Source organism: Ptiloglossa arizonensis, chromosome 7 (assembly GCF_051014685.1).
Source record: "Ptiloglossa arizonensis isolate GNS036 chromosome 7, iyPtiAriz1_principal, whole genome shotgun sequence".
In the NCBI taxonomy this organism is placed as follows: domain Eukaryota; kingdom Metazoa; phylum Arthropoda; class Insecta; order Hymenoptera; family Colletidae; genus Ptiloglossa; species Ptiloglossa arizonensis.
Window position 1 is genome coordinate 21,607,923 of NC_135054.1, and position 21,292 is coordinate 21,629,214.

At 42.9% G+C, this 21,292-nt stretch overlaps 1 protein-coding gene across 1 annotated transcript; it reads left to right on the top strand.

Annotated features, from left to right (window-relative positions):
• The first annotated feature begins 4,755 nt into the window (after positions 1 to 4,755).
• Nep5 (M13 family metallopeptidase neprilysin 5) lies at positions 4,756 to 12,680 on the top strand. The gene is made up of 19 exons (XM_076316396.1): positions 4,756 to 4,835; positions 4,943 to 5,201; positions 5,961 to 6,033; positions 6,096 to 6,193; positions 6,748 to 6,801; positions 6,872 to 6,929; positions 7,071 to 7,261; positions 7,543 to 7,780; positions 8,320 to 8,572; positions 9,067 to 9,343; positions 9,421 to 9,576; positions 9,651 to 9,886; positions 10,062 to 10,171; positions 10,250 to 10,308; positions 10,399 to 10,447; positions 10,517 to 10,707; positions 11,058 to 11,230; positions 11,834 to 12,040; positions 12,124 to 12,680. The coding sequence occupies exons 1-18, from the start codon at positions 4,803 to 4,805 to the stop codon at positions 12,005 to 12,007; spliced, it is 2,682 nt and encodes an 893-aa protein (XP_076172511.1). The 5' UTR covers positions 4,756 to 4,802; the 3' UTR covers positions 12,008 to 12,040; positions 12,124 to 12,680.
• The last annotated feature ends 8,612 nt before the right edge of the window (positions 12,681 to 21,292 follow it).

The window sequence follows — 21,292 nt, forward strand, 5'->3', positions numbered from 1 at the left end:
TATCGGAGCCTTCGTTGTATATTCTCTTCCACTTCTTTCCGCCTACCACCCACCCCGATCCCCGATCATACTTCTGCAACAACACTTTTATTTATTTTCTAATAAAAGTTAATTTTTATGTCTTGTGATAAAAAAAAAAACACACACCGACCGGTTATTTCGTTATCCTCGACTCCCCTGTTCGATCGTTTTCGAACGATTTACGAGAGTTCGTGAGCCGCGATGCGTGCGGTGACTCGTGCTTGGCAAACGCGGTTACGCGATTACGCACAGCGCGTGCGGTGCCTTCGAATCTCGTTATTACGATGCGTTCTTTATCGTCGGGACGAACGAGTTCGGTGCAAAACGGTAGCGACACGTCCAAACGTATTCCAAGTTTCAAAATTGATTTTCCCGGTTACTCGTGGAACCGTTGCGAAACGATATCGAAACCAAGAGCATTTAATTTACGGTGAAACGATTCAGGCGTACCTAACGAAGTTTAGTTCCTTCGTTGGTGTTTAATTTGACTAATTGGCGGTCGAGTCGTAGCTGCGCCGTTCGATCGTGTAATCGTCGAGGAACATTTTCGATTTCTTTAACGATCGCGAACGTTCTCGGTGGTTTTCCTTTTATTTAGAATTTATTTACCTTTCATCTCTGGGAGTTGTCGCACGTTCGTAGACCCCCCGGGAACGACACCCACCTTCGCATGCAGTTCCATGATAGAAATCAATCCCATGTCGTCAGGGTAACCGATCGTGCAAACAGAAACGTTCAACCCGGCGCGATTGTTCTCGCAGTGCAACGCGCTGGGAGAAAAAAACCACGCGTTCGTATCGTTTCGTCTGCGACGGAAGCTTCGCATTGAATTTCGAAACGTCAGGCTACGGAGTTCTAGCATGCAACCACCGTCAAAGTGTCGCAATGTTTTTCAATCAGTCGTGAAAAACGAGACTCTCGAGACGACGGTGACCGGTTACTTTTCAGCCTCTACGAGAAGCCTCGAATAATGGTTAGAGACTACTCAAACGTTCACGATTGTCGAAATCTACTTGAACCGAGTGAAAGAGCGCTGTGTATGTACCGAGTATTCTATAAAGTGATTCAAAAATTTCAAACAAATCGAAACCCGTACACTCGAGTTTTTCTCAAAGTCTCCTTCGTCGAAAATACGAAGGAACTCGCGATTATGGCATCGATCATCCGAACTCGGTAACGCTTTCGCTTTACAATCCGCTGTTACGGTTGCAGTTGATTCGAAAATGGAAAAAAAAAGAAAGAAAAAAAAAACGAAAGAACGCACACCCGAGAACTACTGCTAACGTTGTAAGAGTTGCGCAACGAGAAAGCGCTGTGAATCGTAAATCGGTCCGACGCGGAGTACGACGAGGAAAGTAAAAAGAAAAAGGAGGAGGAAAACGATCGTAGAAACGCGAAATGAGTCATTCCTCGAGTCAATGAAATTCATCATCGCGGCGGGTTCTGCATCGCGGGACTTCCCTTTCGTCGTATTGTTTCTGGATCGATTCGCGTCGGTCGTTCGATCGCTGGCTGAAAAAGTGTATCGAGATCGCGTGCATCGCGTATCAAAAATTCTTGCAATTATCGCCGGGCGGCGTGTTTCCGTTACAAACGAACCGGAAAATGGACAAATCGCGTGGCGATCACCGCGATACGAGCGTTCTTACCGTGCGCATACGTCGATTAGAACCGTTTCATCGATCGTCGCTTCGTTCCTGCATTTTTAACCGTGTTGCATAATCGATCTGACACTCGCAACCTCGCGTAATAAATTATGTCCGAAGTTTTTTTGTGGGCCATTCTTCACGCCAGAGAGAGCGCGGCACGGAAACGTCTCGTACGATCGCGGAAGGGTCCCTCGCGCATCTAATTACGGCTATTGCGCGCGAATTTCAACGAGTCTTGCACACCTTTACGTAATAATCGCACACGCAGAAACAATTAACGCGAGCAACGCGCCGGGGAGCGCGATTTTTCTTTTCCACGATGCCCGCTAAGATACTTGTTACACTCAGCAAACAATGCGAAACAATACGGAACAGCATCGAGTAGAGTAATAGCGTTCTTGCGTATGAAATATCGGGTAGATGTAAAAGATTAAATGTAACACGTACGATTCGTTGCAGCATTTATAAATAAATATCTGATTTGAAACCTGACGCTTTTGTGAGTTATCATCGACGACGATCGTCAACGCGGTGATTCAATTTTAACGCGGGTGTATCGCGCTCAATTATCGCGTTTTACACGATAAACGATAACGAAGAAACATCCGCGATGGTGTTATGCAAATTTTAGTTGTTGCTCGGCGCGAACAATTATTGAACGATTGTATTTCGTTTCGTAACGATTCAACCGTTTTATTTCTGTGCGTGGAACGAGATTATTGCGCGATACGTGTGACAGGAAGTTTCAAAATGAAATTCACAACGAAGAACAATTTTTTTTTTCGATAATTATTAAAATATATTCGCGCTCTCGGACGGTGCGCCCGTGTTGAAATTAATTAACATTATTACTATTTATGATATTCGCGCGGAATATGAAAACGGCCTTCGATTTTCGAATTTCCAATTTTCTGTCGTAGATTTAAAAAATCGCTGGTCGATGCTCAATGAGAACGATAATGCAATTCATAAGAGCCAGATCTCCTCGACCCGCATTCGAAAAGTTGTAGTCTCCGGACGCAACGCCTTCGCTCCCTTGAAATATGTAATTATAATTAACGGGTGTGTCGGGTGCCGTTCAAAACCGACGTATGAAATCGAGAAGGGAACACGTCGCGGAGAATTCCAGTTCTCCGCGAACGATCGCCTCCGGCGATTCCCTCCGGCTGTGTTCTTGCGAATCGGTGCAAATTTTTTTCCCCCTCGGTGCGTGTACCACTGACTCCTTTGGCAGCGAGCTGTCGCCCGTTTTAGAATTTCAAACGAAACGGATCGAAGGAGAACTTGTTAATTCGCGCGGATAAAATGCAGCGATTACAAACGTTATCGCGCGTTAACGGTATCGAAAACGTCGATCACCGATCAATATCCACGATCGTCAACGACGAAATTAACTCGCGACGAATGGTTCGTTAGTCATCGCGTAACATCCGCTCGAGTCTCTTTCGTGGAAGCTGCAAAGGATTCGACGAGGAAGGGAGATCTTCTCTCCGTTGTAACGTCGTCTCTTCAGCGTCCACTCTCGCGTCTTTTTATCATCTTGGTCGTCGTTTGATTCTTCCGATTACCACTCTTGACGATTACGATCCGTGACCATCATCGATGGAAGTAAGCCGCGACGAAACGGTCAATTTCTCCGCAGAGATATATCTTGTCGCGTATTGGAAGAGTTCAACGGCATCGTAACGATGTTCTCGATTCTAACATGCAACGGCACAATGTCACCCATTTCCGCACGAGACATCGATTATGTTATTTCCACGTCCGGCTAGCCATCGCGGATAACAATATCGATCGTCGAGATATCGTATTACTTATTTTTATTGTTCAACGACAACCTGGTACGTTTTCAGCATGGAAATAGAATTCTCGTTTGCTTAACGAAATAGTATCGATAATCGATTCCACGTCTGGCAACGCGAATAATCATTTTGTCGAGTAACTAACGCGTTACATTGACGATTACGCGAACTAACGACGTCACGCGTGTCTGTACTTTCTCCGAACGATACAGTATCTACAAAAAGAGATTGTTACATTATCAATTTGTGCAAACTTAAACAAGAAAAGGATAGGTTCGTACGGTTACGTAAATTTCTTTTTCATTGCCTTTGAACGTACCTACGATTCCTGAAGTGGATCTCAAAAATCACGAAACACCCTGTACAGTAGAATTGCATCCAAGATATTCAAACTGCATTCCGTTGTTTTCGTTAAAGAAGAAACTGCAACCACGGTAGCGCGGGGCTTATTCATGCAAATTTTACCGGAGCGAAACTTTATTTACGTAAATGCGATTTCCTAATGGCTGCCGCTCCGGTCGAACATTTATAATTCAATTTCGCATAGCACCGTTGAATACGTTATTAGGCACGATTCGGGCGCCAGGTTTCGGACGAGTGGTTGCTTCGTTACGCTGGATTTCCTTTCGTAACGAGGAAACGTGTCTGAAAGTTCGTTGAAGTTTTTCAACAACGAGTATCGATCACACCTTCCAAGGAAATAGACATTTTAACGATAAATTCTGCATACGCCAATTACGACGAAGGTCGAGTCGCTGGACTGTCTTAACTAGAGTCTTCATGGTCGTTCTTAACTCCCCGATACGGAAGTTTATATCTATTTCACGATGTGTATAACCACCGTCGCTGTTGCTCGAGTGCAATTACCGTGCAGTAAGACGTACAAATGGTAGATTAATTGTTCGGTGTTCATTCGGAACTTTTTCACCTCGTTGAAAGTTCTACTCTTTTAACCTTAGTGCGTTCCTCGAGTCTTTTTCGACCCACCGCGATCTCGTAATACATTGTTTCCTCGTATTTAAAGTTATTAATAATACATGCGATGCTCCTGTACTTCCTTAGTTCGTGTTGCATAATTTTGTTCCTACAATTAAAACTATTAGGTTCTTCGGAAAGTCATTTCGTTTTTTTGGTAAAAATGAAACACGATATTTTTAGAGTGTATAAACATTTGATTAAATGATATATTCTCCATTTTGGAAAACAAAATGACTTTCCAAACAACCCAATATAGTAATATACACGCCCAGAGGCCTCTGTGTTTTCTCGATCCTCTCGTTGTATTCTAAAATTACAAATACAAGTTTCCTGCATTTTTGATCCAAAGAGTATGGTAGATAGTCGAGTGGAAGAACGCTTTCAGGTCAAATCTCTAGAGAACGCTCTAGCACTTTTGGTCCAGGTTCTGCACCAAATCTCGCCACAATAGTTGTCCGTGAAATTGCGAATTATGGGCGAAATTTGCGACAGGTTCGTGGCGAGACTCTGTTAAAACTTCACGGTGGTGTAGTCGACGAAAAAGTGGCTCGCTGTTCGAACAGGGCGAGGCACGTGGTTGGGGTGAACGTAACCACGGCACAGGTGAAAATTGACGAGTTGCACGATGTCGTGACGAGAACCACTGGTAGACCAGGAAAATGTGAACGCATGGATAGCCCGTTGTCCCTCGAGGTTGTTCAGTGTCGTCAGTTCGATCCGGTCAGTGGGCCATTCAGCATGAACGAGCGCAGTGAGTATATATTTATACTTTTTACCCGTTGCTTCCCGATACCACTTACCCCCTCCCCCCTGACTCTCTATAACCTTCCCAGATTGCACTTTATCCATCCGTGGCTGTTTCAAGTTTGACTTCCTTCTGTTCAGCGATCGGTAACTTCGAGAAAGTTTGCGCTAAAGCTCGAAGGCGATCACAAGCGTGACCTTCGCGGGCACAATTTTTATCCGGGTAGAAAATTTCGAGTAACGAACACGGAACGAAATGTTTCACGATAGATATTTTTTTTTTCTAGCAAAGTTCTGTCCCGCGCTGATCCTCCATTTGTTTCCCCCGTGATGTTTAAAACCCTCGAGGTGCGATCTTGGATGGTTCTTCGATGGTCGAGAATTGTGATCGCGGGGTACTATCGATCCAAATATAATGAAGATCACGGAAGTAAAATCGTGTATGGTAGCGTTTCAATGATTTCTCCGTTAAAAGTGATAGTTCTGTGAAAGTAAACTGGAATCGAGTATACGTTAATATCGTCTTTATACTATGCTATATTCTTACGTAATCTTTTAGAGCACATGGTTCAATCTATAGCCGAAATACAGGAAGTGACTCAGGGAACTACACGTGCCATCACGTTCCTCGCACACGGTCTTGGCACGAACTTACTAAACTCAAAATGGCACACCAGTACACAATGTATCCATTCTCATTCTACGAGTCTCGATTCCGTTTTCACTATAGATCTCGTCTTTACCGTTTTATCTTTTTTCTTTTCAGAGGATGAGACTCAGTCGATTTACACGGTCGCCAGCAACACGAATCTGGTTCCGATAAGATCCCGACATGCCTAGTAAGTGAAAAGACGTTCGTTGTTCAGACTCGATATCTACATCGGACTTGTCTACTTTGTAGCTTCAAGAGACGGAGATACGTGCCGAATTTGGTGATGATTTTCTTACTTTTCCTGATGGTGTCCCTGTTGATAGTGACTGTGGTACTTTCTATACTATGTACGTACAATCATTCCATATTCGTAGCCGGTTAACTGGGATCTCTATCGCGCGAAACAAGGAAAGCGTAAATTACAGTGTGATGTATGACCAAGATTAGAATCTCCGTAATAGTCTTTCGCACTATACACGAACCAATTCTAATAACATCGAGACGAGGATGAAAAATAAAATACGAAAGTAACGATACTCGCGCGTTACGACTTTCGTAACTTGTTCGCTCGTAGAAAAATGAAGGCACTCCCGAAGAGACTGAACAAACATCGATTTATCGTTAAAAGTAAAGAAATAACGTAATATTTACGCGCAATAACTTTCCCGCGTCTTGTTCGCACACTCGCGAATAGCGGAATAATTTCTACGTTCGTTGTACTCGGACAAGAATCCCTCTTGTCGCGTACATCTAGGTATAAAAGGTTGTTTTTTATTACCTTGGTCGTGGGAGATACCGTACAGGGGAGAGGAAAAACAATGGGGAAAACTGCTATTCCGTTTTTACGGAAAAACTGTTTCCCCGTGCTTTCTCGAGTTTCTAAATCCGCGTTTTTTCACAGACTTTACCAAGAAACAGGTGAAGCTTTGCGAAACCGAGAACTGCGTCCGCATAGGTGAGAACAAGTTTTGAATAAATATATTTGATTAAAAAAAAATCTTTGAACGAAACTTCTGTTCGTCCAGCGGCTAGTTTGAAGGAATCTATGGACACGTCTGTAGATCCTTGCGACGATTTTTATAAGTGAGTATACATATATATTCGTGTCTATAGCACGTAGCAATATCTACGATTCAAGGGGCGCGTAATACGTTTCGAGTAGAATACGATTTGTGATAGAATTGTGTTTCATTCGGACACGATCTGTCAGGGTGTATCTTTTAGGTATGCGTGCGGCAAATGGTCGAACGAACATCCTATGCCCGACAACAGCCTAACGAATTCGTGGTTCGACGAACGCAGGGAACGTGTATACAGGAAGGTCAGGGAACTCCTGAGGGATAACAGTACCATCGACGACGTCCCGTGGGCGGTGTCGCAGTCGAAGATATTGTACAACAGCTGCATGGACGTGCGTACGTTGGCATTTTCTTCGACAGTTTATTCCTTTCGAAAATATACAACTTCGATTATACAGTCGCAAATCCCTATACCGGTGTCTTCTAGATCACTTGCGAGTAGAAGACTCAAATTTAAAAAATACATATTTTTTTGTCACAGAAATCACAAGTGAATCGACAATTATTACGAAATACATTGAACGAGAATTGTTCGTCCCGTGTGCGATCCAGATCGATGATCACAGTTTCGATCTTAACTGGAACCAGGACTGATGTTCAGAGTTTGATTTTTTCAGACGCGGTCGACGAACTGGGACTGACGCCATTGTTCGAGTTATTGGAAGAGCTCGAGCTGCCCCCGATTCCTCCGGCGTTCACGAAGAAAACCAGCAGTTACATCGAACAGATGGCCAGGGTGAAGAAAGTTCTGGGAAGGGACATCTTCTTCGGTTTTGACATCGTTCCCGATCCGCGGAACACCAGCAACAACATCATGCTGTTACACACACCGATCACGAGCAGTCCGTTACCAAAGTATAACGTCAGAAATTTCTGAGGCTGGATTTACGCGACTCGTGTGTCAAGTATCGGGCAGTGTACGCGATAATAGTCTTGTCGAAAAATTGCTTCCAAGTTTATAGTATCGTTCAAGAATATACCAATGTTTCGGGTATCGATTAAGTTTTCTTTGCTCGTATCCAAGATCAGGAGAGAAAAAATTCTACATCTATGCTTACGATCGCAAATTAAACTTCGTTTACGATCGATCGAGCAAATACTGGAAAGTACGACGAATATCGAATCGATATCGACCCGGTGCTACAAACTTTAATATCTCGCGTGCCTATGATTATCCAATCGTTGGATTCGATGCCACAAATCGAGGAAATTCTTCGCGAATTAATCCACCGCGTTTATTTTCCGTTCTTGGTACGAACGTTTCCATGTAAAATTATTTTCGTACTTGCGTCAGTGTTTATTTGCGGACTATTTGCGCAATACTTTCATCGTGAAACGCGGAACGTTATTCACGCACTTGGATGCACCGAACGTTTCTTTGATTCGTTACACAGCGACAAGGAACTGGAGAAACGACTGCACTCAATCAGATCGCGTTTCCGGAAGTTGGAGGACGAGACGGAAGACGAGAGCACGAGCAAACTGAAGGAAGCAGAGGTGGCTTATATGACCGATATCATCAAGCAGGTCGTTAATAACGGAACTCTCGACTCTTGCACCCTAAAGGACGATTTCTCGTTCACCGACGGGAAGGAGTTGAAGGAAGTCGTCGAGTCGCTCTTCAAGCTGACCACTACTTTTTATTACGTAAGCGGGTCATCCGGTTAATGATACTTGTTACAATATTGCCAGTCACGGATATAAGTGGCTGGAAGAACCCAGCTAATTACGAATAGCGACGCTCGGAACAATGGTTAGGCATAATTGAACATGCACAGTCGTAAATCACTTGTTTTTATTACGTAAGCGTGTCACCCGTTTAATTACAATCGATTAAAATAACGACAGTCGGGACTATCGTTAGCCCCGATTGAGTAAACGCAGTCGAGACAATCTACGAGCCAATCGATACTTTCTACTACGCAAACGCGTCAATTAGTTAACGAGACTTATCTAATATTGACAGTTACGGATATTCCTGGTAATAAATAAAGCTAATTAACAAGAGCGACAGCCAGGACTATCGGTAGGCATAGTCGAGATGCTTTACAAGTTGATCGGTATTTTTTGACTTTAACGAGACTTGTTTCATTCTTTCGATCACGAAGACTGCTAAATGTGAATGGAAACATTTTTCGCAGTTATCTCGATTGGAGAGCAACGAAAGCATCTGGGAGGAGGACGCGATAGATATGCCCTGCATGCTGGTGGACGATCTTCAAAAATTGACCGACGAGTACGTGACGGATGTCAATTCCACTCTGACGCCTAAACTACTTTGGCGACCGTTTATCGAGATGTTGTACAAAGACGTCGATTCTCTGGACTTGAACAGCAAGGATAAAATTATGATAGGGGACTTGGAGTACTTGAAGGACATTGCTCTCGTGTTGTCTACCTGCGAGGAGGAGGAATTGGGTGAATTTCTCGCTTTCGTCGAATTCGAGCAACAACAACGGTGGATACCAGAATTTGATCGAGTTTGCTCCTTTCAGAGACCTATATCTGGTGGGTGGTAGTCGACATAGTCGTTCCCCACGCGTCGGACAACTTGAGGAAAATATGGCTGGAGTATATCAACGAAGTGACGGACGTTGAGATCGGAGAATCCAAGTCTTTGCTTTGCGCGTCCGCCGTGAACGAGCTGATGGGTCGGTGAGATTTTTTCAAAGCTGCGTTCGATATAGCGGACTTGCTCGCGAATACACTCTCATTGGTAATTTAGGTATAGCCGTCTCGTGGATGTTCGTCGACCGGTCCTTCCACGAAGACAAGGGGAGGAAAGTGCTCGAGATGCTGAATGACATCAAAGAAGCGTTCGCTTCGTTGGTTCTGCGCACCGATTGGATGGACAAGCAGACAAAAACCGCGACACTGGAAAAAAATAGGAAGATGGAGTCGCAGATCGGCTTTCCGGAGTGGTTGTTCGATAAGGATACCCTCAACGAATATTACGAAGGCGTAAGGAACCGTTTTCTTACGAATTTTCCATTAATACGCAAATGTATTGTACATTTTTTGTAAGAACGGATTCCTATCGTTGACATCGATAAATTATTATTATCGTTATCATCGATGTAAGTGAATAACCGTGCTTTCGGAGAATAACGAGTAAAGTCGACATGCGTGTTTTCAGATAGACCTCTCGGAGACAGAATACCTGAACAACATGATTCAAATTGTCCGTTTGATGTCTGTCTCGGAGCTGGAGTGGATTCACCACATTAATTACAACGGCGACCTATAGTGAGTTGCGATTTTTAATATTGACAGAGGATACGACGAGTCGGGAATATTTCATGTGATTTTCGTTTCTTTTTTCAGTTGGGCGACCGATCCGACGGACGTGAACGCGTTTCACACCTATCAGTTCAACCTCATAAGTACGTAACGATTTCAAAATCTATTTTCAGAAAATAATCGTTCAGGATATAGGTTCAATAGTTGCTCTTTTTTCTCTAACACGCATGCAGCTATACCGGCTGGAATTCTTCAATTTCCATTTTACGAATTGGGTCTCGAGTAAGATCGGAATCAATCGCGTCGATCGTCACGAAGAACAGACTCGTTATCGGAGCTCTTTGATTTCAGGGCTTTGAATTACGGCGCTATAGGCACGGTCCTCGGTCACGAATTGACCCACGGTTTCGATAACAGCGGTAGACACTTCGACAGCAACGGAAACGTGAGACAGTGGTGGACCAACGAGACGATTTTCGAGTACACCGAGAAGACCGAGTGTTTCATAAAACACTATAACGACTATTACGAAATCGAGGCAAGTGTTGCATCGAGATAAATAGGGAATCTTTAGAGGACTCGTTTTAAAAGAGACATAAATTAAAAATAAATCTCGACTCAAAGTGTCAAAGTGACGTAACCCTTTAAGGGAGTAGCACGAGACGCTCCGACGAGGTCGGGTCGTTTAGTTTCACAAGACGGTCTTGATCGTTACCATCGCTACAAATCGAAAATTTCAAGGTCGTGTAACTTTTTTCAAGTCCCTCGAGCGCGGTTTCGAATCTGATCGAACCTCGACCTTGTCGAGATCCGTTCGCGCACGAACGACCATCGCTCGTATCGGTTCACAAGAATGCCGACGGGTTAACCACGAGTCTGTTCAAGCAGGTAGACGATCACATCGATGGGGAACGAACCTTGGGCGAGAATATAGCCGATAATGGGGGCCTCAGGGAGGCTGTCGTCGCTTACGAAAGATGGAAGGCTAGGCACGGTCAGGAACTCCTACTTCCGGGATTCACTCATCTCACTCACGAGCAGCTCGTTTTTCTCAGTTTCGCGCACGTAAGATCATCGTGATTCCAGAGTACCAACCTTTCGTTGTCGATTGCTCAATCTAGAAATTCCTTTGTATCAGTGATCTTCGTTGAATTTCAAATAGGAAACAGAGGAACAAAATCTGGTTACTTCGAGTAGAAAGATCTCATCTTCTTTATTTCTGTAAATGTTCGTCGATAATTTTTTACGTTCGGTAAATGTTAAATAAAATTTGTTTAATTAGAGGAGGCTTGACCCCCGCTGGTTGTTACTTCGAGTGTAAATAAAATTCAGAATAAATGAAACGATTCGTCGTAAACATCGATGGGATTAATGTATGCAAATGTTCTTCGGTAGTACTACGTAAATCAAGTTACTTTTTTTTTTACGATTCGACTAAAAACTTCCGTTCGGAACACACGACTAAAAATACAAGACAAAGTAATATAATGTACAATTTAAAAAAAGGTGATCGAAACTTACAAAGAATATTTCTGACATGTTTCTCGATCGAATTTATGATCGATTGGCAACGTGACGCAATGTTTTATTTTCTGGTGGTGAAAAATATTTTTTGCCTTGTGCATTTCGAACGACACCGAATAATAATATCGTTTTACTCGATTTTAGGTATGGTGCGAGGCGTACACACCGTTGTCTTTGGAGTGGATAATGCAAGACTCCCATTGTCCTGGACACGTGAGGGTTCACGGAGTGCTGAAGAACTCCGATGAATTCAGTAAAGCTTGGAAATGTCCCGTGGGATCGAACATGAATCCCGCGGAGAAGTGTCGTTTATGGTAAACGATGAAATTCTTCGATCAGAAACAAATTGGAGTAGGTTTCGTCGAAATTGAATTCTGTTCTATGAGTGTGTCGTAGATTTTTCGTAACTTAACTTTTCAATACGCAAATTCTAGGTTGTCAAGTCTTCGTTATCGAAAGGTCAAGTACTGACAGGAGTTGCAAGGTGGTCCGATGTTTGTAATGAAAGAATTTTATTTACTTACAAAGTGTACTTATTTCGCGCTTTACATCAGTACCTGGACGAAATACTTTCTGCTGTGCAAATGAGACATTTATCGAATAGAGACGGTGGACGCAGACTATGGTTGCGAGACTACCGCTTGGATATAATTAAAAATCGTTGTCGAGTAACTAAAGTTATTTATTAAAAGTAATAAAGTCGACTCGAAGGAAATGGCCGGTATTTAAATTCGATATTCTTTCATCTCCTTCGAAACAGGTTCGCGCGTTTTAACGCACTTTTATTTTACATCTTCCTTTGGGTACCACCTACTTGCTTGCTTCAAGCCGATCTCTCCTGACTTATCAAACATTCGTGTTCTTAGTATTAAGAACACTCGTTGCGTTCAATAAATATAGCCGCCGTTGGCGTCCGTTGGTTGGACGTATTCGTTGACAGATGTGACATGCTGTGGTACGTAATTGTTTGGCAAGTGGTCACCGCGCAAAAATGGATTCTCAATGGTGATGGAGTCCTTGATGACGGAGTCGGAAACATGAATGTCCACTGGGGTGGAGATTCTGAGAGGTGAAGTGGTCGTCGAAGAGAACTGGGGCAACGAAGGCAACGAGGGCAGCGAAGGCAACGAGGGCAACGAGGGCAACGATGGTATAGATGGCAAGGATGGCAAAGATGGCAAAGAAGGTAAAGAACCGAAGTTATTTCCAATGCTACCGAAGAAATCGGATATGGAGCCTCTCTCCACCTGGACGTTCTTCTGAACGATCGGTGTTCTGGTCTTGATCTCGGTCACAGCCTGTACCGGATGTCCAGGATAACTCGACTGGATGTTCACCGATTCTACGGGTTGCACCGACGACAAGGTATCCACTGTTTCAACGGATTCGGCCGGTGGTACGTAATTGATGGTACGATAGGTTTCCACGGGCGTCACGGATTCGTAACTGTGCACGGGCAGTGGTGTTACGGTCTCCAAGGTCTTCACCGATGGATAACCTTGCACAGCGTGTATGTGGTGGACAGGCTGCTGAGGCAGACTCTCCAGGGTCTTCACTGTTTGAAAAGTGTGCACAGGTTGCACAGAGTGCACGTGTTGCAGAGGCGGTAGACTCTCCACGGTTTTCACGGTTTGAAGAGTGTGAATTGGTTGCACAGAGTGCACGTGTTGCAGAGGTGGTAGACTCTCCACGGTTTTCACGGTTTGAAGAGTGTGCACTGGTTGCACAGAGTGCACGCGTTGAAAGGACGGTAGGCTCTCCACGGTTTTCACGGTTTGAAGAGTGTGCACTGGTTGCACGGAGTGCACGCGTTGCAGAGACGGTAGACTCTCAACGGACTTGACGGTTTGAAGAGTGTGCACTGGCTGCACGGACTGCAAGCGTTCCAGAGATGGCAGACTCTCCACGGTTTGCAGAGTGTGCACTGGCTGGACGGAGGGTAGTTGTGGCAGAGACGTCAAGGTCGCCACGGACTTTACGGCTTGAACAGAGTGCACAGGCTGGACGGAGTGCACTTGTGGCAGAGACGTCAAGGTAGCCACGGACTTCGCAGCTTGTAGAGTGTGCAGAGGTTGCACGGATTGCGCGTGTTGCTGGAAATTGACGATGCTCGGCAGCGAGTAGGTGGATGGAATCTTGGTGATATGGACGGATGATGTAAGAGGAAGTTGCGACGTCGTGTCAGCACGGTCGGATTTCAACCCGAGTGTACCGTATTTGACGCCTACTTTGGTGCGGACAGCTTCAAAGCCACTTGGTGCGTAGTCTACGGCAACACGAGGCAATTCTTGGACAGTGTTGTAAATGCTGGGCAGCTTTTCGTCCACCAGAGTACCACCGATGAGGTTCTTGGTAACGGTGGTTGTAACCGAGGGGATGCTCTGTGCCACGGAGGAGTAACCTTGAACGAATACGAAGACTCGTTTACGCGAAATTCGAATGGAACTACTATTTCATTGGTTTTGCGTATCGAGAGTCGTGACCTTTGTGATCGGTAAGCAACGATAGGTGTTCTTTTAACTCAAACGTTAAAAACACCGTGATTTATGCCCGGGCGAAACCGAGTCGAGGATTTTTCTTGCATAAATTAGTCTTCTTATCGCGGTTTCGCTGAAATACGATGGTGTTTCGAAATTCGAATGTTGAGCAATGATCGTCTTCGATATTTCTTTTTTTCAAAGTTACGCGGTTCGTGTCGTTCAGGTGCAGCTTTTCTCAGAATAGTTTAGCGTTTCTCTTACCGATGAGAGGCTGACGTTCAACATTCAACACTGGTTTGGGCAGATCGAGCACCGATTGTCCACGAATTTCGGTTTGAATCGTCTTGACCGTGGGATCAGTGAGAACTTCAACGGTGGGCTGAAATATTTAAATTCAAGTATATGGTCACTCTCTGTCGAAGTGTCCACCGGGACAGAAATATTTAACTTACCTTAGCATGGCTAAATAGAGGAGTTCCGTAAGAGGTTATCAATGGAGATACGGTCACAGTCTGGAATTGCAAAATGATCGTGACGTATTTGAAAATTGTCCCCGACCACTCGAATCGAATAATCGTAAAACAGAGGACACAGAAACAGTGAGAAAGTAAGTACAAACGCGTGATCTACTTTTTTTTCTTCGTGCCAAATTCTTCAAATTCGTTAAAAATGCCTATAACTTACAAGATCAATCGTCTATACGAACATTTCTCCATTAATCGAGTCCCCGCATATTACGATATAGTCTGCGAACTCTGTGTAAATATATTTTTAACCTTTTCAAGCGGAAGCGGAATCGGCGTGCTCGAGATCGTTTTACTCGTATCCAAGACGACTGGTTTCACGACGGTTTTGGTCACTTCAGGAATCTGGACGAGGTTTAATAGAATTTAGTATTTTTCATTTACCGATGGTTCGTAACCAGTGACGTTAGATCTGTTGTAATTACGTGAACGGTGTCAGCCACTCCGTATGTTGGGATCGGTGTGGAGTAGGAATATTTTTGTGCTTCGAGGACCGGCGACAAGTAATCGTTGTTCAAAGGAACACCTGGTTGATATTCAGGAGGTCCGTAAGAATCCTGATACGGGTTGTCCGGAAGAGTGTAATCGTAGCCAACGGATTTTGTGTTTTCTATCACGGTCTCCTGGTGATGATGATGATGGCCGGTTCCATAGCGCGGATCCCCTGGCAAGATTTCTCTCTTGAACTTTTCCGAGGGTTGAGCCAGAGCAACCGTCAGGCAGGTCTGAAATATTTTTTAAATTATTCATCGGTTATTTTGAATAGACACGCGCGATTTTTTTCTTTTCAAGTCTCAAGGAGATCGAAGGATACGCGAGAGTTATCGATATCGGTAAATTTTAATGTTTGCCAATTCGATTCCGTGATGATAGTTCTTAAAATATCGAGTGTACAAGTTTCAGACGAAAAGAAGGCAATAACAAAGAAGTTGTTATTTCCTTCCAACTTCGGCCCCAGGAGCAAAAAATGTGTAATTTATCGACGATATAAACAGCGTTCTGTTACAAACTCGAGAATATTTTCATCGTTCGGTCGGAGATATCTTTTTTTCATCAGCCGCGCGAAAACAGTGGAAATTAATTCGCGACGGAAACAACATATTCGAACGTTTGCAGTTTGAACTTTTACATTTTACCCAAGACAATGTTTACAACCCTTGATTAATCTCCAACACAACGATTTCAATCTCGTTGAAGAAGGTATCGACTTTTCTAACAAAAACAAGTTATTTCTCACGCAACAATTTCTGTAACAATCTCTGCGGATTCGAGATCCATCTCGAAATATTTTCTCCTCGAAGACTGTTTCGAATTACGATACACGAGACAAGAAACCAGTTTGCTCCCACGCATTACCAATTATAAACAGTGGATATCTATTCGCTTTGATAAAAAAACACCAACTATTGAATCGAAAGGGGAAACTCGAGCACAATCGACGAATACTCCGATCGTATTGTCTGGATTTATTAGAAGACACTGTGCGCAGGAACGATGAAGGAGGACTCTTACCAGAACGATCAGCAGGAGCCTCATGTTAACCGTATGGTGTTTGGATGAGAAGTTGAGTATCATCCGAAAGATATTTCGACCTTTTATACTCGGCCGATGCTCCTCCCAGCTTATTTCACAATCCCGTGGCATTGGCAGAACTAGATTTTATAATTGACTCCTCTTGAAGGCCCGGCTCCGCGATGATGTTCCGAAACATTTCCTGAGCGAGCCCTCCGGGGCTGTGTTGGTGTCGCGGTCATCCGTGTGTCACACGTCGAAGAAAACAGAATTCCTTTCTTCGTTTACGATATCCATTTCGTCCCTCTTCGTTTCGCGCTCACGAAGTTTACGCTCCGCGGCCCGGTGCGTAGGAACGAGGATAATTTATGCAGATCTCCGCCCGCCTCTTTCGTCGCCTCTTTCGTTCGAGCGCTCTCCCTTTTCGACGGTCCCTTGAACGCGCACACGCCCATTATCGGGGGCCCTCGTTAAGAGGACAGGAAGCTTTTAAAGGATTCGGATAACGAACAACGAATTTCTGTGAGGTTTAATGGACCGTCGCCACCGGGTTGCGGGTAACTCGTGCGCTCCCAACTGCGTGCACCGAATCGATTCGATTTCTCTGACAGCCACGCGCTCCGATTCATTCTTGACGCGTTCTGTCACCGTGTCTCGTAAAACGACCATAGAAACTTCGCTGGAAGTTTCGTTGTTTATTTTCATTCAACATTATTCGTCTGGACAAAATTTTTGATTCGAAAAATCATGAACGAAATCAATGTTCGAACGATCCGATTCCATTCGACGGTTACATTTTTTTATTCGTCGAAAGATTCTACAAACAAAAAAGGAATATATAGAAGACGGACAAAACAAGAGAAAAAGGAGCAGCCGAACCTTGCAAAATTTTGCAATTCTGAAGCACGTTAACGAGCGTCGTATAAATCACGAGTTATAGTATACGAATTATAGTTTCGAGAGGATCTAGTTTTCGCCTATAAAAGTGATTCTTTAGCATCGAGAAGAACCCAAGTTGACTAAACCCGGTTTTGTAATAAAAGAACAGTGATAAAAAAGGTCCACAAAAGCGTTTCTTACGTTTATAGCCGTTGAATAAGATGACATGTGTCGTACTTTTGCAGTTCCGTTTGTTAATAGCTCGAAATATCTCTGTGGCGGATTTCAATTGTAAATGAATCGGTATCTCTACTGTCCTTGGCCTATGATAAATATTCGATCGCTCAATAATTATGTCACGATCCTTAAATATTGTTGAACTAATTTTAGTTGCTTTTTCGCATTTTTTGCGAGTGTTGAACTATCGAAACAAAAGGCAAAACTTCCTTTGAAAGAATGCGAACGTTCTTTCTCGAGGTGTAATTTTCCGTGACTTTCACTATTCTACAACACGGTGCAGAAAATTTTCCTGGACCAAGAACCATTTCGAGTAATCGAGATTTTCGCGATGACTGTTTGCAGCAAAACGAAATTTCTGTAACGTGCATTTACTGTCTGTCGAGACGAATTTTGCTCGTACGAAGTGGTACCACCTATAGGCAGTTGTGGAGAGGTCGGTCAATATTTCTCATCGTACGAAAATTTAAACCACTTGGTTCGATTTATTCTACAATGCGTGCAAAATCGATCAAAGAGATCGAGGGCAGCCAAAGATTTTTTTCGATCATTGTAAATCTTTAGAAATTCCAATAATCACACGAGCTGGAATACACGTTGAAATACCGACTGAAATTCCGATCGTTCGGTTTACAGTTTATTTATTTTAAAAACAAACAAACAGTTTAAAAAATAAAGTATTACGTAAACATGGTTGAATCAATTCTCCTGGGTCAAGGTTAATTCGAGCAACTTGCATTTTTATTGATCGTCGATTATTTAGGAATGCAATTTTCAGGCGTTGTTTTTTAGCAGTTAAGAGCTAACCGATAACGAATAAATAACGTGTATTTTTATCGCGACAAAAAAAAACTCGATTATCCGCGATCGACATTCCTCGTAGCTTTCTTAGGATGTTTTTTCTCCCAACAAAGGAGAGTTAACTGTAAAACGAAAGTATACTTCAAAGTTCACAGATCGACGAGAATTATCTCGCCGGAGATCCAGTGATCATTCTCGAATAAATATTAGGTGGAATCGTAACCTTGGTTAGCGAAGATTCCATTCGATCGAAACTTGTAACATTATACCCGTATCTGAGCAGGCTTATATCTAGACACGCGATGAATGAAGCCGCTTGACAGACAATTAAGCAAACACTGATCTTGCATTAATTGCATAACGAACAGCTCGATCGAAACACGTGGATTGAGAAATCGGCTGAATTTCGTGTTGCATATAAAATCGATTTGGTGTATTATTAAAAATTCTATTCAAAGTCAAACTTCTCATTTATTTCATCCGTTACGAAATATGTTACAAAAGTATACAATTTGTTTAAACGATGGTCTTTTGCATTGAGTTCTACAAAAATAATGAAGAGTAGTGGAAATGAAAGTAAAAATGTTTGGTTACATATTTCTAAAAGAATCAGAGTTTTTTTTTAATAAAATTAATATACGATTGCAGCGCGTGAAAAAAGTATATTTGTGCGTTCGATATTTTTGTTCAGAGTTGAATTCTTCGTTCTGTAGGGTACGGTGGCTCTATCTGTGAACAACTGGTTGTAGTTAATTGTGGATTTGAGGTTAGAATGCAGCCTGCGCGCAGACTTCACTTGGAACAGGCGAGTAAAAGGGTGCCGGAATGTAGGGGCCGAGAAAATTCATTTGGAACATACACTCCTGAAAAACTAGCTGTAATAATATTATTAATTTCAATGGGTTACTCTTCTGTTGCGAAAAATTATAATAGATGTAAAAAGAGAAATAAACGTACACATATTATGTAGAGAGAAGGGGGGAATGTACGATAAAACATAGTGGCTGTTGGAGATTACATGGTAATAACATGTATTAAGTAACAAGTCGAGAATAGATAGCCTATTGAATAGATATTGCCAATGAATTAACGGAGTTACGACAGCAATCACCAGAATTAGTGATATTATTAGCATAATTACATAATCTAGTAGAAGGATTGGTATAAAGAAAGGTTAATGTTTCGTGTTTGGAGTAGGGAGTGCGCAGTGAATTGGGATAAGCGTTGAAATAAATTGATCGCAATACGGAGAGAAAGAAGTTTTAAAATGTCCAATCCGTTTGAGAAAACATAGTGAAAGATTTAGAGTCCAGTATCCACTCGGAGTTATCCGTAACGGCGAAGAAATTAATTAACGAAATGATTCCATAAAATTCACGACACGGTCGTGTATTTTGTAAGAAAAATCCGTCGAAAGGATAAATTTGAGGTCGGTGTTCTCGTTTATCCTTAAACGACAGAAATCGAGTTCGCGGTGAAGCAAGCTGCGGTGAGAGTGAACGTATCATAAATCGCGGACAAACATGACTGCGCCCACGTCATCAGCAACCACGCGGAATCATTAAACGAGAGCATATTATATTATTCCATTTACGAGTACAAGATACGAGAACCGCTTCGCGACCGAGTCGCGGAAGGAAAAGCCTCCTATTCGTGTTCTAATTATCCTCATTACGTTCCACGCAAATTGGTGTGCATTTCACTTTAACTGTTTATAACGTGTACGATACCTTTGCTAATTTTTTCTACACTCTTTGAAGTATCATATCAAATATTCGTTTCATCGTGGCAAAGTAAATACATAATGTGACATTTTTTTAAAGGTTTGAAATTAACGTTTTCATCATATTCTTAACGAGAGAAGAGAAACCGAATTTATTTAGTTAAAAATGCAACTACTTTGAATTTGATACGCTTTTGAAAGTTGTGTAAGAAACTATTCTCGAATTCCGTCACTGTACAGATTCTCCTCCCGATCTCGACGAAATCTCTCAAAACATGTTCATCGCGAGATGCCCGCGATTCGATATTAAATCTTTCCCCACTTTCAGTATTAAGTTCCTGACCTGATTGAAGCTATTTGTTCTTATTTACGAGAATCTGTCCTTTCTATTTGTAAAAGTTTAACGACGCCTACGCTGCTTTCTTGGCAGCTGAACCGTGAAGACCGCTCGTCTTGTTTACGAGGAACATCTCGGACAGCGGGGACGTTTGAAATTATTACGAGCGACCAGAAACGTAAGAAAAAAGAGCATACTTTACAAGAACGAACGAAAGTTTCATTGTTTCTTGACGAGATCGCGTGCGATTAGATTCGGATGCTTATTATCACTTTCAGGTTTGTTAAACTCGCGCCTTCGCCTCTCACGGCAGCACTCTTTCGACTCGCTGTTTTCGATTTGTACGTTTTCTTGCTTTCTGCCTTTCTCCCGTGAAACGAACAAAGTAGGAACAAGCAGCTTTTACCGATCCTTTTATAAAAGATATTTATCAATCTTTTGTTAGTCACGAATTTACAGAAATACGTGGTAGACACGTATTTAAAAAAAAAAGCTACAGCATTCGTAGAATTATTTTCACAAAAGTACGTTTCAATATTCCGTTTCAACGGTCCAGGGGAATTTAATATCATTTCGAATAATTCATTTTAATTTACCGAATAATTCGAGTCGAGATATTACAGGCGATTCGTTTAAGAAGAAGCAGTGTTTCGAATCTTGCTCTCGTTCTGCACGAGAGATCGATCACCGTGCGTACGTTTCGGCGCGGAATTGCTAGCTTTCATCGAAAGTGAGAGGAGAAAGAAGGCTCGGGCAAATAATGATTTTACTTTTGCTTTTGTGACTTACTGAACCGGTTTTTACCGCCCTTACGAGAGGACCGCCGTAGCTCGATTAAAACCCGATACTTTTGCTCTCGGATCGTACGATAAACGTTCCATTACGCTTGCTTAAACTGGCACACCCACGCAGCGGAAAGTGGAGGGTACCTTTCAGGAATCGATCTCCTCGAAACGTGAGAAAACGACGTCTTCTCTGTGCGCAACGAACGACAGGTCTCAATGGTAAACAAAACCAATTTCACGGGAGTGATCGTTCAAGGTGTATAATTGTATGCAACGCCGTTCGAAAGTTTTCGAACACCTTTCGATCGTTATAGAAACGAAAGTT

Bases quoted from the DNA above. Each gene is read 5' to 3' on its own strand.
- Nep5 (XM_076316396.1), top strand. From the start codon at position 4,803: ATGGTAGATAGTCGAGTGGAAGAACGCTTTCAG. The intron at 9,887-10,061 runs GTAAGGAACCGT...GCGTGTTTTCAG, and splicing joins TCAACGAATATTACGAAGGC to ATAGACCTCTCGGAGACAGA. The intron at 10,309-10,398 runs GTACGTAACGAT...ACACGCATGCAG, and splicing joins CTATCAGTTCAACCTCATAA to CTATACCGGCTGGAATTCTT.